Source organism: Microcaecilia unicolor, chromosome 1, assembly GCF_901765095.1.
Source record: "Microcaecilia unicolor chromosome 1, aMicUni1.1, whole genome shotgun sequence".
In the NCBI taxonomy this organism is placed as follows: Eukaryota; Metazoa; Chordata; class Amphibia; order Gymnophiona; family Siphonopidae; genus Microcaecilia; species Microcaecilia unicolor.
Window position 1 is genome coordinate 37116205 of NC_044031.1, and position 17390 is coordinate 37133594.

Here is a 17390-nt window from a genome sequence, read left to right on the forward strand (position 1 = left end):
AAAGTGTCAGCACACATCTGTGCCTGTTCAGCACATAAATATCAGTCTCACAAAAATTTCTTGCACATATAATTTTTGCAAAGCTGATATTGTGCGCAGTTGGGTGCTGTCACTTTTGCTTTTGTTTGGATACGTGCGCATGAGCTGTTACCTCCCCACTCTCTTTTAAGTTTGCATGCCTATGTACTGAAAAAAAAAGAGAAAAGGGTCAATATTCAGCCGGTGTTTTGCTGACCGCTGCAGGCATTAAACCTGAAAATTCAATGCTGGCATTGAATTTCCGGGTTTGCGGAGCCAGCTATTCAGCACTTAACTGGTTTGGGGCACTGCATAAAGACAGGACTGACTACTTTGTGGTTCTGTTTATGAGGTTATCTTGGCCAGTTAACTGCTGAATATTGGTTCTTTAACCCAGCTAAGTGCCGACTCTGCCCCTGTAAGTCCTCCAAAATAGCCGTTTTTTAATTCGGCACTAACCGGTTATTTTCAGTGGTACTTAACTGGTTAAGGGGTCCTTTTACAAAGGCGTGCTAGCATTTTTAGCGCATGCTAAAAATAAGCATGCCCTAAACATTAGAGATGCTCATATATTTCTATGGGTGTCTCTAGCATTTAGTGTGCACTAAACTGCTAGTGTGTCTTTGTAAAACGGCTGAAAATGAGCAGTTAGCCCTAAACCTGCCGAGGAGTGGAAAGTGCGGGGTATAAATGTAACAAATAAATAAAATAAATAAATAAACGAGCAATGAGACCAGCCAGGAGCCCTTTCAGACTGGTTAAATTGCTTTGAACATCTAGCGAAAAACTGTTATTTAAATCCCCAAAACTGGCATTAAATCCTCTCAACCAACCCTTCTACGCTTCCCTGAACCTGATAAAAAAAATTCTTGTGTTGTGTGTGTGTGTCAAAAGCTGCTGTTTCCTTCTGTGCATTGTGAGGGAATACTAAATGGCCTCATTAGTCTTCATTTTAATGCAGTGTGTGCCCATGAGTACTGTGTGAATTAACCCCTTTCTGCATTGTGCAGCCTGTAATGCATGTCTACACTCTACAATAACCCAGTGCTTGGCTTTTAGGAGCTTTTTGCATCGGCTCCTACAGCAGCTGACTGGGAACCAGGGAAGGTAGAAAAAAGTATATGAACCCACAGATAGAAAAAGATAGTGCTGTTTGTAATTAGTGCCAATAACAGATTGTTATAAAGCCAATTACTGGTGCTAATTGACTAATTATTCAATTAAGATCCGCATGCAATTTGAACATGCACCCAAATTTGTGCACACCTCTCAAAGCGCCCACTATAGAATTAGGGGGTTAGCGTACTGCATTATGGCACCTAACTTGTGGCCCCCTTTATAGAATCGCCTCCTTAGGCGCCTATGGGGTTCTTTTACTAAGCTGCGGTAGCGTTATTAGCTTGCGGTAGAAATCGCTGGCAGTAAACGTTGAGACACCCATGCTTTTACTTCTAGCTGATTTCTACCGTGAGCTTAGTAAAAGGACCCCTATGTGTTATAAAATTGTACCTAAGCAGGCACCTACTTGCCCTCTTAAATTACCCTTATGTGGTGGCTGGGGATTCACTCCCTCCAAAGATGAGAAGGGAAAGTAGTGGATGACACAGTGACTTCCAACAGTCAGATTTATGTAAGCACAAACTTCATTGAGTAAGCACCAAGAGTGATCTTGTCGGCAGCAGGGATCGTCTGACCTTTGACCATACGTTGGCTGTGCTTCGGCTCGTTTTACAGCGTCATCTATTATTGCACCAATGACAGAGTTTCAGCATCTAACAGAGTGTGTGTGACCCCTGAGGCAGGCAGTGTTTTTTGTTGAAACACAGTCCTGTGTCAGGTCTGCTCTTGGTGCTTACTCAATAAAGTTCGTGCTTACATCAATTTGGACTGTTGGAAGTCATTGTGTCATCTCCTAGTTTTTGGACTTGTTGTAGGGAATATTTTCCTGTTCATTGCATTGATTCACTCCTTCCCTCCCTCTCCTCCCCCTGCTTCTCACCTTGAAGACGTTCTTGGCCCAGATGCGGAAGGTTTCTTCCTGGCCACACAACTCATCCCCCTCACCCATTTCCTGGATACGCTCTCCACCCAGCTCTCCAGACGCGTGTCCACAGCATGGGCAAAGGCGCAGAAAATGAAGATAGGCGCGGGATCCGAGGCCAAACACTGAGAACCTGTTACACAAAAACACAACTGCTTTCACTTTGTGTTGAGGCTGAACATGAAACAGCATCACATTCATCAAGTTGAGAATATTAGTTCCTCTGCCGTCATCAGCAACCTTGCCCCCTACCCTTCTTTGCCAACATTTTATGCAAACCCACGCACTTTGGATACAGACTCCCATGGTTGTATTATATAATGGCAGGGGACATGAGGAGCTATTAGTAGCCACCAAACAAGAGAGGAATCTTAAGGTCAGATCAGATCTCATGATCTCAGTTGACGAAAGACAACTGGAGTGGAGGTATAGCCTAGTGGTTACAGCAGCAGACTGTGAACCAAGAACCCTAGGGTTCAAATTCTTCCTGATACTTCTTGAGACCTTGGACAAGTCACTTCACCCTCTGTTGCCTCAAGCTAAAGAGGCTAGGGCTCTTCAGCTTGGAGAAAAGAGGACTGAGGATAGAGGTCTATAAATACTGAGTGGAATGGAACAGGTAGATGTGAATTGTTGTTTACTCTTTCCAAAATACTAGGACTAGGGGCCATTAAATTACTAAGTAGTAAACTTAAAACAAACCAGAGAATATATTTCTTGACTCAATGTGTAATTAAACTCTGGAATTTGTTGTCAGAGAATGTTGGTTTCAGGATTCAGGATTCTCAAACAAAGCTTTGGCTGGAACAGGATTCGGGATACTCAAGCAGAATTTAGGATTCTCAAACAGGCTTGGCTGGAACCAGTGGCGTTCCTGGGCTGCCTGACACCGGGGCGGATCGCCAATGCGCCCCCCCCCCCAGGTGCAGCACGGCCCCCCCCCCCCCCACCAGCGAAATTACACCCCCCCCCCGCACCCGCGAAATAAACCCTCCCCCCCCCGGGTGCATTTTTACCTGATGGGGTTGCCGCGCAGAGGGAGCAGCAGGGAGGGAACGAGTGGACTCGGCCAACAGGCGTGCAGCACCCCCCAGCGGCGTGCACCCGGGGCAGACCACCCCCACCGCCCCCCTCTTGGTACGCCACTGGCTGGAACAGGATTCAGGATACTCAAGCAGGATTCAGGATTCTCAAACAGGCCTGCAGCTGAAGCTGAAGGTAGAGGGGACTAGAGCAAGCAAGGCAGACTAGGCAGGACACAAAGCTGACCCACACAGACAAACAGAGAACAGAAGAAGAAGTGCACACAGGCACCCTAAACAAGAAATCAAGACAGAAGTGCCCACGGGCACACAGACAATGAACAAGGCAGAAGTGCACACACACTATGAACAAGGCAACAAGAAATCAAGACAGAAGTGCCCACGGGAACACAGACAAGAACAAGGCAGAAGTGCTACACTGCACATGGACTAACCTACTACTACTACTACTATCATTTCTATAGCCTGGAGACTTTTGGCATTGCAATGGCCCTGAATGAAAGTCCACCACTTCCTTATAAACAGGACAGAGGCAGGAAATACACTGAACACCAAAGTGAGGCTTGAAACATACAGGAAACAACAATGCAGACAGGAGCCAGCTCAGAAGCTAACCATTGGGAAATAAGGTGAGTCAAAGAGGGATCACTACCACAGTCGTGAGAGAATCTTCTCCCCAGACCCAGATCTAGAATCGGATTTCCTCCAGAATCTGCCTGTATATTACACCATCCATTTTCCCCTCAATCTTCACAATCCTTCCTGCCCCTACCGCTGTAAAGCATCTCCACAATAGACTGTAATGCTGCTGCTGCCACCCTCCTTTACAGTAGGGATGGTGTTAGCAGGCTGAAGTGCTGAGTTGGTTTTATTCAGTGCTTATCACTTAGCATTGAGACCATGGTCTCATCGGATCACTAAACTAGTCATAATCATGACAGAAAAACATCTGAAATTTCTGGTTTAATTATGGCTTTGAGCTAGATGCTTTTATGCACAACAAGCCCATCTGTAAGTGCTGTTTTTGAAAAAAAAAAAAACTGTCCCAGGGAAAAATGTAGAAAAGCCAGCAATAGGGATGCCTGTCTGGCAGCTTTCCTAGTAAACTGGCCACCCAGATATTCCAGCAGTGTAGAGGGGCAGCCTAGTGGTTAGTGTAGTGGACTTCACATACATGGAGCCAGGTACAAATCCCACCTAAACCCTTTCATATTGTGAGCCCTCCAGGAACAGAGAAACCCTACTGTACCTAAAGGTCCACCATTACAGGCTTGCAGATCACTATATATTTTGGTACAGAAGGTATTTCTATGTTCCAGGAGGGTTTACATATTTGTACTGAAATTAGAGAGTTAAAGTGGGAATTAAACCCGAGTCCTGTTGTTCGCTGTCCACTGCACTGACCACTAGGCTACTGCTTGCTGCTTTCTCAGGAATGGCCATAATATCTGGAGCTGTCAAAGCCTGATATCTACTGTCACTGTTTGGGGGTGGTGTCAGTGACCATTGGGGGAATAAGGAGGGGGGGGGGGGGTCATAACTTAATCCAGTGGTTCCGAAACTTTTTCAGTTCATGGCACTCTTCGTGTCTGAACAATGTTTCCCCGCACCCCCAGATCTCCCCTCTTCCCCACCCCCACCCCCCCGGCCACACAGTTCTCCATCATTTCTCTGCACAAGTGTAACAGTGCTAGGGTGTCCCTATAACCAGTCCCTCCAAATGACACAATGATTGCGATTTATAACAAATTACTACTCTACCTATGAAAAGTTATTCCATTATTATACTTCCTCTTTGTACATCTGTATGCTGCACAAGCCGGTATGTTTAAAAATATAAGTGAGATTAAATAAAAAATGCTACTAGCAATAATGAATGACAACTCGGATGCAGCAGCTCATAGGTTTGCTTGCTTTTCGTTTTTGAATGGGAAGAGAAACAGAGACTGACCTATTGGCTTCAACTTTTTTGACTTCATCCTGTCTCTTGTTCTCATCCATCCTCCTTGGCAGTCACCTCTGAGAGTTTTCAAACACCATCTGTTCCCTGTCCCCAGTGGCCGTGACAAAAAAAAAAAAACAAGCGCGGAGCCACAGCAACCTTCGGGTATGCGCTGTTGGCTCTACGGTTCCTCTGCCCCCGTTGACATCAACTTCCAGTTCTGGGGGCAGAGGACCGACAGAACTGACAGCACATGCTTGACGGCTGCCACAGCCTTTCACTTGCTTTTCTGTTGTTGTTGTTTTTTTGCCGCTGCTGCGCTGCTGTCTGCATTAGTGGTTCGGGTGGGAGGGAGGTCAGGATTTGCCGCGGCACCCCATAGAGTTTGCTGTGGTGCACCAGGGTGCCATGGCGCAGAGTTTGGGAAACGCTGCCTTAATCCCTCCAGTGGTCAGCTGGGGCTGCTTTTTCTGACTTAATCATGACTGAAAAAGGTCTAGATACAGGGGCGTAGCCAGACCTCGCCGGGAGGGGGGGCAGAGCCCGAGATGGGGGGGCACTGTTTAGCCACCCCCCCCCGAGGTGCCGCCGCCGCCACATTGGACCCCCCTGCCGGAGACCCCCTTGAACCCCCCTCCCACCACTAACCCTCCCCCGCCGTTGCCGCCCGCTCTGCCGCCGCATCAGATAACTTGTTTGCTGGTGGGGGTCCCCGAACCCCGCCAGCTGAAGAGAGTCTTCTTCAGCGCCGGAGTAGCACCTTCGTTCAACGAAGTTCCTGGTGTGATCAGCTGTTTCTGACGCCTTACGTCCTGCACTGGGCTACCAAGTTCCAGTTTGGTTCACGTTGGACGCACGTAGGCACCTACACGCCTTAGTGAAAGGCCCCTTAGCCATTTAGAAATAAGGTGAATATGTAAATGTCATTGCTCCATCAGTATCAGCATAATTTCAAAGTGCTATGAAGATGTATAAGTAGAGCCGGTGGTGGGAGGTGGGGCTGGTGGTTGGGAGGTGGGGATAGTGCTGGGCAGACTTATACGGTCTGTGCCAGAGCCGGTGGTGGGAGGCGGGACTGGTGGTTGGGAGGCGGGGATAGTGCTGGGCAGACTTATATGGTCTGTGCCAGAGCCAGTGGGTGGAGGCGGGGCTGGTGGTTGGGAGGCGGGGATAGTGCTGGACAGACTTATACGGTCTGTGCCAGAGCCGGTGGTGGGAGGCGGGACTGGTGGTTGGGAGGCGTGGATAGTGCTGGGCAGACTATATGGTCTGTGCCAGAGCCAGTGGTGGGAGGCGGGGCTGGTGGTTTGGGAGGCGGGGATAGTGCTGGGTAGGACTTATACGGTCTGTGCCAGAGCCAGTGGTGGGAGGCGGGGGCTGGTGGTTGGGAGCAGGAGACCCTTCACAGAAACATACATAAAAAAGATAAGTACTGTTTATACTTCTTCAAAACACTTTGAAAATGATGCTGATGCTGATGGACCCATGATGATGACATAGAGGGGCATTTTCGAACGGGGACGACCATCTCTAAGGGCGCCCAACTCTAAGGACAGTGCTGTGAAGTGGCGGGGCAACGAGTATTATCGAGACAAGATGGACGTCCATCTTTTGTTTTGATAATACGGTCGGGGACGCCCAAATCTTGACATTTAGGTTGACCTTAGAGATGGTTGTTCTCAGTTTTCGGCGATAATGGAAACCAAAGACATCTATCTCAAAAACGTCCAAATCCAAGCCCTTTGGTCGTGTGAGAAGCCAGCATTTGTAGTGCACTGGTCCCCCTCACATGCCAGGACACCAACCGGGCACCCTAGGGGGCACTGCAGTGGACTTCAGAAATTGCTCCCAGGTGCATAGCTCCCTTACCTTGAGTGCTGAGCCCCCCCCCCCCCCCCCCCCCCCAGGTCCGCCTGCCTGAAGTACACTGCACCCACTACAACTGCTCCAGGGACCTGTATACTGCTGCGATGGACCTCAGTATGGCATTTGAGGCTGGCAAAAAAGTATTTTTAAACTTGTTTTTTTATGGTGGGAGGGGTTTAGTGACCACTGTGGGAGTAAGGGGAGGTCATCCCCGATTCCCTCTGGTGGTCATCTGGAAAGTTGGGGCACCTTTTTGAGGGATTGTTGTGAAAACAAATGGACCAAGTAAAGTCGGCCAAGTGCTCGTCAGGGACGCCCTTCTTTTTTCTATTATTGGCTGAGGACGACCATTTCCTAATCACGTCCCAGTCCCGCCTTCGCTACCCTGCCGACATGCCCCCGTGAACTTTGGTCGTCCCTGTGACGGAAAGCAGTCAAGGGTGTCAAAAAATCAGCTTTCGATTGTGCCGATTTGGACGACCTTGAGAGAAGGACGCCCATCTAGCATAGGCCGTCTGTTGCTGACCAGAACCTTCTCTCTGCCGCAGCCTGCCTTTGCAGAACCAAGAAGTTACATCAGAAAGTCTATGCTGGGACCTTGTATGAAGAAAGGAACGTTTCAGCTAAATGCGCGGAGGGGAGGGGGGTCAGAGTCAGGGGAAACACTGGAGCAGGGGAGGAGGTGAGAAAGAGGGGGAGTGCCAGACCTGGGGATGGAAGGCAGGGCGATATCAGTCATGTGGGGAGGAGGTACTGGGCCCCCCAACTGCTCTGGATCCTTGGGCAGTGCCCGCCCCTGGTCTGGGGGTCTCTTGTTCTCTGTACGCTAAGTATTGTAGTACCTGAGTGTTCCCAGTGGTCCTACGCTGTCCGTGTTACTGGATTCTTTCCTCTTCCGTTTCCATGATGTAAACAGCGGGTCTGTCTGTGATACGCTATTGAAGCGAATCTTGTAGCTCCTGCAATGTGAAATGAAGTTCATCGTTTAGCAGGCTGGATCTCTTTACTTCATTGTCCCCCAAACAAAATGAAAACAGGACAGGTACTTTCTCATCAGACACCCCCTCTCCTGAGATTAGATATAAAACATTTCATCCTGTCTGGATCTCCGTGGGCTCAAAATATCAACTTTAGCAACTGAAATCTGCCCTGGTTTGGAGGAACTGACAATATCCATCTGGTACTCACCCCCAGATGCTATAAACTCAGGCACCCAACTTTATGCTTTCCTCGCAAGGTTGCACGCACAATTTGTAGAATATGGCTGGATGTGTGCACAACTTAATTTAATAATTGTCTGTTAATTGGACTTCATTGGCTTAAATTGATGCTAATTGGTGCTAACCAGGGACTCCGAGAGGGGAGGCAGGTGGGCAAGATCCAGCACCGAGGTCTGCCTCGCTCTTGCTCCTGACGAGACCCGGATGATTGCGTCTCGACAGGAGAAGGAGAGAGAAAACTCCTTAGAGGCTGGAGAGGAGCAGATACAGGGCTTCAGGGCCTCTAGTTTGGTTGGTGCTGGTCCCCAAGCCCTGCCAGCAGAAGCATTCCTCCAGCGCTATTCTCCTCTGCATTGCCCGCCCTGTGACTGCTTTTCCCTCATGTCATGCATGCGCATGTTTTTGTCATTTTTTTAGGGGGCATGTCAGGGGCAGAGAGTGGGCAGTCTGTGTTGACCAGTTAGCACACTCTATCTTACCATGCACTAAATGGTTAGCACATGGACTAACGCAGGAGCCCTTACTGCCTCCAAAATAGTAAAAAGGCCGTTTCTGTAGGCAAGGAAACGGGCCCTTAGGCAGGCAATTCCCCCCCCCCCCCCCGTGCTACGGGCCCCCTCGAACCCCCCCTTCCGCGAACCTGTCGTTCCCCCCCCGTGCCAGCGAAAACTGCCGCCATCGCCGCCGTGTTGTTGCTACCTTCCCTTCCCGTAGGTTCTTCAATCTTCTTAGAAAGTTTAACTCCGTTGCGTCTGACGTCAGACGCACGGTGTTAAACTGTCTAAGAAGATGATGAGGAACCCCACCCCGAAGGTATGTGCACTATCGCGGCGGGATGGGGGTGTGTGGTTTTCGGCTTTCCGGGGGCGGGGGGGGAATCGCAGGTTCGCGGAGGGGTGGGTTTCGAGGGGGTCATAGCGCGGGGGGGGGGGTGACAGCTGATCCGAGGCAGTAGGAGGAGTAGGGAATACTCCTCCCCTTGCCTTGAATCAGCTGTGGTGACGTCAGTGACGTCCGTGCGTGTCTGCCTCGCCGACCACTTTGCAGCCAGGGAGCCATGGTCCCAAGCATAGAACGTTGGAGGTGAGAATTATATATAGGATAATGGGAGAACTGAGGCACTTGCCGACCCTGGATGTTTCAATGCTCAACTCAACATTCTTTATAAAATGCTGCCTTTTATCTATGTATATTTATTCCCCGGACACTCTATCTGAAATATCTCCCTCTTTGGTCTTCAGTGTTATGCTCTTTGGGATGGTCCAACTCTGGTATATTTGCAGTGTGGGAATTTGTTTGAACCATGAAGTTGTATCCATGGTGCAAAATACACTCTGGAAACTTACAGTGCCAGGGACGCTTGGCTGGCTGAGGAGTTTCACAGAGACACAGAGATAACTTGCAAGAGACGAGATCTGCCTTTGATCAATATAAGGTCTTTTTAAAATGTCTTGGCAGTAACAATGCATTTCCTATTGCACTGAGCAAAATGATATCAGAGATACAATACGCATTTCCCCAAAACTAACAGAGGAAATCAAGATTTCCTACAACAATGAGCAAGGAAAAACTCTATAACCCTGGGGTAAAGAGGAAAAAAGCAGTAGCTATTGCAGGTAAAATATTTATTGGGATTTATAAACTGTCTTTATGAGAGATCTCTGAAGGCCGGTGTACAACTGGTATAGCTTGATACCTTACAATTGTGTTAACAGCCTACAATAGTAAATTGAACAATGTAAACATGAAGTGTAATTGAGGATAGACAAATTAAATCCTGATAGCAGCAGGGACTTGATACGGTATCAGAAATATACACATTAGAACAGCACTGTGAAACATACATAGAACCAAAAAAATGGTTGGAGTGGCCTAGTGGTTAGAGCACCTGTCTTGCAATCCAGAGGTGACCGCTTCAAATCCCACTGTTGTTCCTTGTGATCTGGGGCAAGTCACTTAACCCTCCATTGCCTCAGGTACAAACTTAGATTGTGAGCCCTCCTGGGACAGAGAAATATCCAGTGTACCTGGCAACGTGGCTGCGCAGGCTTCTGTTTTCTGTGAGTCTGACGTCAGACTCACAGAACCAGAAGCCCTGCGCTTGCAGATCAGCAACGATTCTGGAATCCTAAAGAGTGACAAGATTCCATGCAGAATCTCAAAGAGTGGCAACATTCCATGTAGAACCCTAAAGAATAACAAGTGGAGGAGTGGCCTAGTGGTTAGAGCACCAGTCTTGCAATCCCAGAGGTGACCGCTTCAAATCCCACTGCTGCTCCTTGTGATCTTGGGCAAGTCACTTAACCCTCCATTGCCTCAGGTACAAACTTAGATTTGAGCCCTCCTGGGACAGAGAAATATCCAGTGTACCTGAACGTAACTCACCTTGAGCTACTACTGAAAAGGTTTGTGAGCAAAGTCTAAATAAATAAATGAGAATCATGATAGGCAACATGGAAGAACACTCATGTAACATTCCCACTTCAGGCACCGGCAGCTCCTTGTGACTCTGGGCAAGTCACTTAACCCTCCATTGCCCCAGGTACAAATAAGTACCTGTATACAATATGTAAGCCGCATTGAGTCTGCCATGAGTGGGAAAGCGCGGGGTACCAAATGTAACAAAAAAAACCATATGATATAATGTCAGCAAAATACAAATGAAAACACTCTAAAAGGCAACACATTTTAGAAAATTCATACAAGTGGGGAAAGCTTACAGAGCATGGCTCATGGAATTCTTTCCAATCCTCAGTATGTGTGTGTGTGGTGGGGGGGGGGGGGGGGGGGGGGGGAGGGGGATTGAGGGCTTACATGTTTTTCAGTTGGTATATGAGTATGTGCTTTCTGTGTGTCTGTGCTCAGGAGACGAGATGAGGGGAAAGGCAGTCTGAAAGATGAATCACAATATTATAGTGAATTAGTGTATGTAAACTGCAGTTGCCTCACCTCCGTGTGAAAGCGGCAGATCGCCTCCCTTTCGGGCCTTCCTCACTGTGTCCCACCCTCGTCTGATGTAACTTCCTGTTTCCGCGAGGGTGGGGCACAGTGAGGGAGGGCCTGAAGGAAGGCAATCTGCCGCTTTCACATGGAGGTGAGGGGCTGCCGATTTGAATGCAGGAGGCCCGGTGGCGGACAGAGTGGGACTGTTGACGGGGCTGGGGGTGGGCAGGTGGAGACTGGGGACTGCGGTGCCGGCGGCCTGAGAGCAGGAGAGGGAGGCGACAGTGGTAGCGATTGGGGGACGGCAGCGGGGGCCCTGGGGGTGGCCTGGCGCCGGGACCGGCTCAGTCTCTCGGCGGCCCTGCCTGGCTCCTCCCATGCTCTGCCCAAGCTCCGCCCATGGACTGCCCTGACACTTACTGGACAGTGCTGGGGTGGTCTGTGGTGATATTCAGCGGCACTGTCTGGCTAGAGTGGATTTATCCAGGTGGTTGCCTTTCCTGCCCGGTTAAATCCTTTTGAATATTAGGTAGAAGATAATTTTCTTAATCTAATATAGGAAGTCAACACAGTAACATCAAATTTTAGGATCAGCAGAAATCACTTAAAATATCACCAAATTCAAATGTCCATGTAGAGGGTAAGAAAGCAGTAATTCATCCAGCCTAATATTAAAAATGTTCACAGAAACTGTTATTACTGTCTCCATCGATCTCTAACTACTCCTCAATAAAAAGATTTATTCTTTCACATGACTAATCTCCTCTCCTTCTGTTTTCGGTGGTAACGTCCTTGCTCCTTCGACTGTTCTCAGTGAGAATCTGAAATCAGTTCTGCATTTTGGTTGATCCACTAGTTACTTAAGGAACCACCTCTTAAAGGACCGTCTCTACCCCCTTGGACCCTTTACACACACCATCCTCTTTCCAACATGGCTGCTATACTCACTTTTGTTGCTCTGCCTGAAGAGCTGTGATGTGGGGACAGGACATTTCCATCAGGGACTTGGAGAAATTCTGCAAGCGAAGGGAGCACAAACGTCATCACAAGAAGACATCTACAACCTTCTCTGGACTACTCCCCGGTACCCGGTCAAAATAGCCCTGACAAAATGGCCCCCACACAAAATAGCCCCGTCAAAAAAGCTCCTGGCATAATAGCCCCTGACATAAACAGCCACTGTCAAAACGGCTGCCCACAATATAGCCCTTTGGACAAATTAGCTCCCCCCCCACCCCCCGACAAAAGGGCCTGATCAGGCTGCCCAGAATATGACACTGCATTTTTTTCCTAATAATCTTACCTTGCCAAACAGGATAAGGTTGGTAAGACAATGAAAATAATGACAATATTGGGGTTTTAAAAAATTAGCATGTTACATACATTTGTACCCCGCGCTTTCCCACTCATGGCAGGCTCAATGCGGCTTACATGGGGCAATGGAGGATTAAGTGACTTGCCCAGAGTCACAAGGAGCTGCCTGCAGTGGCGTTCCTAGGGGGGGGGGCAGTGGGTGTGGTCCGCCCCGGGTGCATGCCGCTGGGGAGGTACCACGCGCACTTGTCCGTCGTTCGTTCCATGCTCCCTCTGCCCCGGAACAGGTTACTTCCTGTTCCGGGGCAGAGTGGGACCCGGGGAGGGGGGGTTCTTTCGCAGGGGGGTGTCCTTTCGCCAGGGGGGGGGTCGCGCTGCATCCGGGGGGACGCTGCACCCGGGTGTCAGCCCCCCTAGGAACGCCACTGGCTGCCTGTGCCTGATGGAAGAATAGTTTCCTTAAACAGCAGAACAGATCATGAATACCAGTTGGTAGCTATAGAATTTTGTTTATTTATATACTAGTAAAAGAGGCCCGTTTCAGAGCAAATGAAACGGGCGCTAGCAAGGTTTTCGTGGCCAACACCCCCCCCCCCCCCCCCCCGGCCAACCCCTTCGCTGTTCTGCCATTGCTCCGCCCCCAATGTCATGACGTTTGACGCGAGGGCGGGGCCCGGAGCGATTTCCCACCCCCCCGCCTCCCTCCCTGCCAACCCGTTCGTTGTTCTGCCATTGCTCCGCCCTCGAGGGTGGGGCCCGGAGCAATTTTGGTGGCTTCACCATCACGAACCTTCGAACCTTTATGAAGGAAGTCAGGGCTTGGCTTCGCTGACGTCAGTGTCCTCAGAACGTTGAGGGTGAGTTTTATTATAGTAGATGCTTTATACAATGCAATGCTGGTAGGAGCCTTTATCAGTGAACATTTCACTTGTAGTTTATCATCTTTTTTTGTGATGTGTTATTTTTGTCTAGGGGCTATTTTGTGGGAGGGGCCATTTTGTCAAGGGCTATTTTGTTACAAGGCCATTTTGTCAGGGCTATTATGTCGGGGTGTCCTATTCCCCTCTCCTTAATGGCCAATGCAGGCAGGTAAGTAAAGTTCAAGTGTATAGAGAACAAAGCTGTGGGAATGCAAGCAGAATGGTATCACAGGCCCAAATTTTTAAGACAACCTAATTTCTGGCTCTCCTCAAAAATCTTTGTCCCTACAAGGTCACGTATGAGGTATGATGGTGGCACTGTGTACTGGAAACTGATCAAATAAGTTTACAGATGGAATTCAGCAGAGTGAAATTTATCCTGTTGAGGACTAGGGGTGAATTGGGAGGCAAATAGAGACATTACTAAGGCCAGTGATGGAGGACAGGGGTGGAAGCCAAGAAATAAACTTGAGAATAAATTTTATGCCTCCAGGGTGAGATGAGGTCTATTAACATAGCAAATTGATAACCTCGTGATCAAAAGCAAACGCCGGTGCTAGAGGCTGTTAGCGCTGTACTAGCGCCGGTGTTTGCTAACCTCGCATGATCAGAGCCCTCGAGCACGTGAAACAATGCGCTCGAGGGCTCTTTGCGCAAGTAGCATGCAAATGCATGCTAAACAGGGCTTAGCGCATTCATTGCCAATGATCAGCGGCAAGTGCGCCAAAATTTGGGTCGCTGGCCGCGGCAAACCCTACACCAGCTCCAAGATGGCATTAGGGTTTGCAGATCATTGGGGAGGAATGGTGAGCCCTGTCCAGCATGCAGTTGCATGCTAGCAGGCCCCCGTTTCCCCTCAAAGCAAACCTGCCAACAGGGGGCTGGAGGTCCGGAGGACCTCCGGTCCCCCTCGACGACCCCTCCCCCCAGGTTCAGGGAGGGCTGGAGACACTCAGAGGAGTTGGAGATTCCTGAGACTGTGGTTCCTTCAGACTGAGACTGTGAGGCAGTACCACCAACGACCAAAAGCAGCTCAGTATTACATGAAGAACGTTTGAATTCTCTTTTCATTTCAGGAGATGGTGGGTCCAGGACTAAACAGGCAAAGGGCTTGATTTGCCAAGATTTTCTGCCTTTCATTCTAGTGTCTGTAGGTCAGGAAACACTTGATAAAAACTGTATCTATAAAATTTAACTTCTCAGGTAGACTGCACCTGGTGGCTTCTCCTTAATATCATAAATCTACTGGATAGGAATCCTGTGGCTTGATTCTACACATTCAATAAAACATGGCAGTAATGACTGAGAAAATGTCCATTGTCCCTGTCGATATTCAGCAGGTGGCACACTTAGTTCAAAATCCGCCTTATTTTCGAAAGAGAAAGTCGCCCATATTTCGGCCCAAATCGGGAGATGGGCGTCTTTCTCCCGTGGGCGCCCAAATCGGTATAATCGAAAGCCGATTTTGGGTGTCTTCGACTGCAATCTGTCGCGGAAACGGCCAAAGATGAAGGGGGTGTGTCGGAGGCGTGGTGAAGGCAGGACTGGGGTGTGTTTATCGGCCGAGAGATGGGCGTCCTCGGCCGATAATCGAAAAAAGAAAAGCGTTTTTAGCGCGAATTTGGGTCCCTTTTTTTGGACCCTTTTTTCACACGAACAAGTCCCAAAAAGTGCCCTAAATGACCAGATGACCACCAGAGGGAATCGGGGATGACCACCCCTGACTCCCCCAGTGGTCACTAACCCCCTCCCACCCAAAAAAAAACCAACTTTAAAAACTTTTTTTTTCCAGCCTGTATGCCAGCCTCAAATGTCATACCCAGCTCCATCACAGCACTATGCAGGTCCCTGGAGCAGTTTTAGTGGGTGCAGTGGACTTCAGGCAGGTGGACCCAGGCCCATCCCCCCCTACCTGTTACACTTGTGGTGGTAAATGGGAGCCCTCCAAACCGCCACCAAAACCCACTGTACCCACATCTAGGTGCCCCCTTCAGCCACAAGTGCTATGGTAATGGTGTAGAGTTGTGGGGAGTGGGTTTTGGGGGGGATTTGGGGGGCTCAGCACCCAAGGGAAGGGAGCTATGGATTTCAGAGGTAATTGACGTTTTTTTTTTAAATTGTTACAAGTGCCCCCTAGGGTGCCCGGTTGGTGTCCTGGCATGTGAGGGGGACCAGTGCACTACGAATCCTGGCCCCTCCCATGACCCAATGCCTTGGATTTGTTCGTTTTTGATCTGGGCGCCTTCGGTTTCCATTATTGCTGAAAAACGATACCGCCCAGCTCAAATTCGCACAAATCCGATGCATTTGGCTGGCACAAACCGTATTATCGGAAAAAAGATGGACGCCCATTTTTTTCGAAAATATGGTTTGTCCCGCCCCTTCACGTACTGGTTCTCGGAGATAGACGCCCATGGAGATGGGCATTCGCGTTCGATTATGCTCCTCAATGTATTCTAACTTGTTTGTAATATATCCTATTTGGTTTTAATGAATTCTATTTTGATATTACAGAGTGTTACTTTTCAAAAATGGGCCTTTTAAAGGTATGAGTCTTGAGTAGTATATACATGTTAGGCGCACTGTTTTATCACAGTCTGGGTTCATGTGCTTTCCATTTTACTATCTTTACACCTTAATACATATTCCATCTCTTAATAGACTAACATTTAACATTCCTTATTTATTTATTTATCTATCTATCACATTTGTTTCCCACATTATCCCAAAGAAGCTCAGGTTCAATGTGGCTTACATTCAAGAAAAACATCAAAAATATGATACAGTCAGATAATTAATTATGGGGCCCTTTTACAGAGCGGCAGTAAGCCCAATGAGGGCTTACCGCTCGCTCTTTCAGGACTACCACTGGCAGCTGCATAGTCCCACCCCGAGCACGTGCTATTTCTGGGGGAAAAAGACCCCCCCCCCCCGGAAATGGCTTGCGCGGCAGTAACCTAGTGGTAATCGGGCATCACTGCCTGGTTACCGTTGGGTTAGCGTGGGAGCCCGTATCGCCACCTCAGTGGGTGGCGGTAAGGGCTCCCTGTCACATGGCCATGTGTGCCTGGGGTCTTTGTATCTGCTGCGGTAAAAAGGGCCCTGGCACGCGGGGAAAAATGGCCCCCGCTGCCAGTGCAGGGCCATTTTCCCCGCAACTTGGTAAAATGGTCCCATAACATTTAACATATTAGGAATAATTATGTGTTTGTCATGAAGCTGGTTATGGAGCTTGGTTATGTTGAAACATATAAGAGAGATGGCAACATTAATTTATTGTCTTTTGATAAGGTACGTACTTAATAGAAACGCCTTAAGCAATTGATGGAATCTCAGATAATCTTCTAAGTACCTTAATTGCTTGGGAGAGAATTCCAAAGTTTGGTATTCTGATATATGAAGCCTGCGACAAGGATTGATTTGTAAGAAAGACCTTTGCAGTTCGGATAATGGAGCGTGAGGTATTCTCTAGATGTTTTTACTGTATTGTGTGAAGGCAAATCAATTAGTTGTTGCATGTAGGAGGGCGATAAACCATATATGATCTGGTAAACAGTCACGCATTTTTTAAAGGTGATCCTTGCATTTATGGGAAGCCGGTGAAGTTTTAAAAGGAAAGGGGAAGTCTTCTCAAAGCGAGGAGCACTGAATGCAAGGATTTTGTGCTGTTTGTAATATTTTTAGGGTTGAGATTTTAATACCCGCATATATGGCATTACAAAACATCATACAGGCTTTCTCGTAGTTAAAATCAAACTGGGTAACAGTGCTTACCTCACCATTTTCCGGTGGGTCTCCATTGCCAAAGGTGCTAGTTACAACTAGAACCAGGGTCTCATGCTCTAAATTAACAATGTCATAGTCATCCATGCAGATCACCTGGAAAACAACGTCCAAGATTTACCTCTGGTGAGCAAGATGGGTACAGAATATTGTACAATAGGAATTCACACAATAGGAGATCATTTGCTAGATGTATAAACTTCCTTCCTCAGCTGTACAGTCATACTGAAGAAGGAGATGAAATTCTTTTTTTTTTTTTTGGTGGTCCACTGTTTTCCCCTGTTGCAGATGCTCTCCTGA

At 48.4% G+C, this 17390-nt stretch overlaps 1 protein-coding gene across 1 annotated transcript in view; it reads right to left on the minus strand.

The window, feature by feature from the left end:
• NOS3 (nitric oxide synthase 3) overlaps window positions 1–17390 on the minus strand; it is a 235114-nt gene that overhangs the window by 130389 nt on the left and 87335 nt on the right. Inside the window, 6 exon segments of the mRNA XM_030195595.1 lie at window positions 2018–2115; window positions 2118–2151; window positions 2153–2192; window positions 7753–7869; window positions 12022–12089; window positions 17082–17186. Of these exon segments, the coding sequence (XP_030051455.1) occupies window positions 2018–2115; window positions 2118–2151; window positions 2153–2192; window positions 7753–7869; window positions 12022–12089; window positions 17082–17186 (462 nt within the window).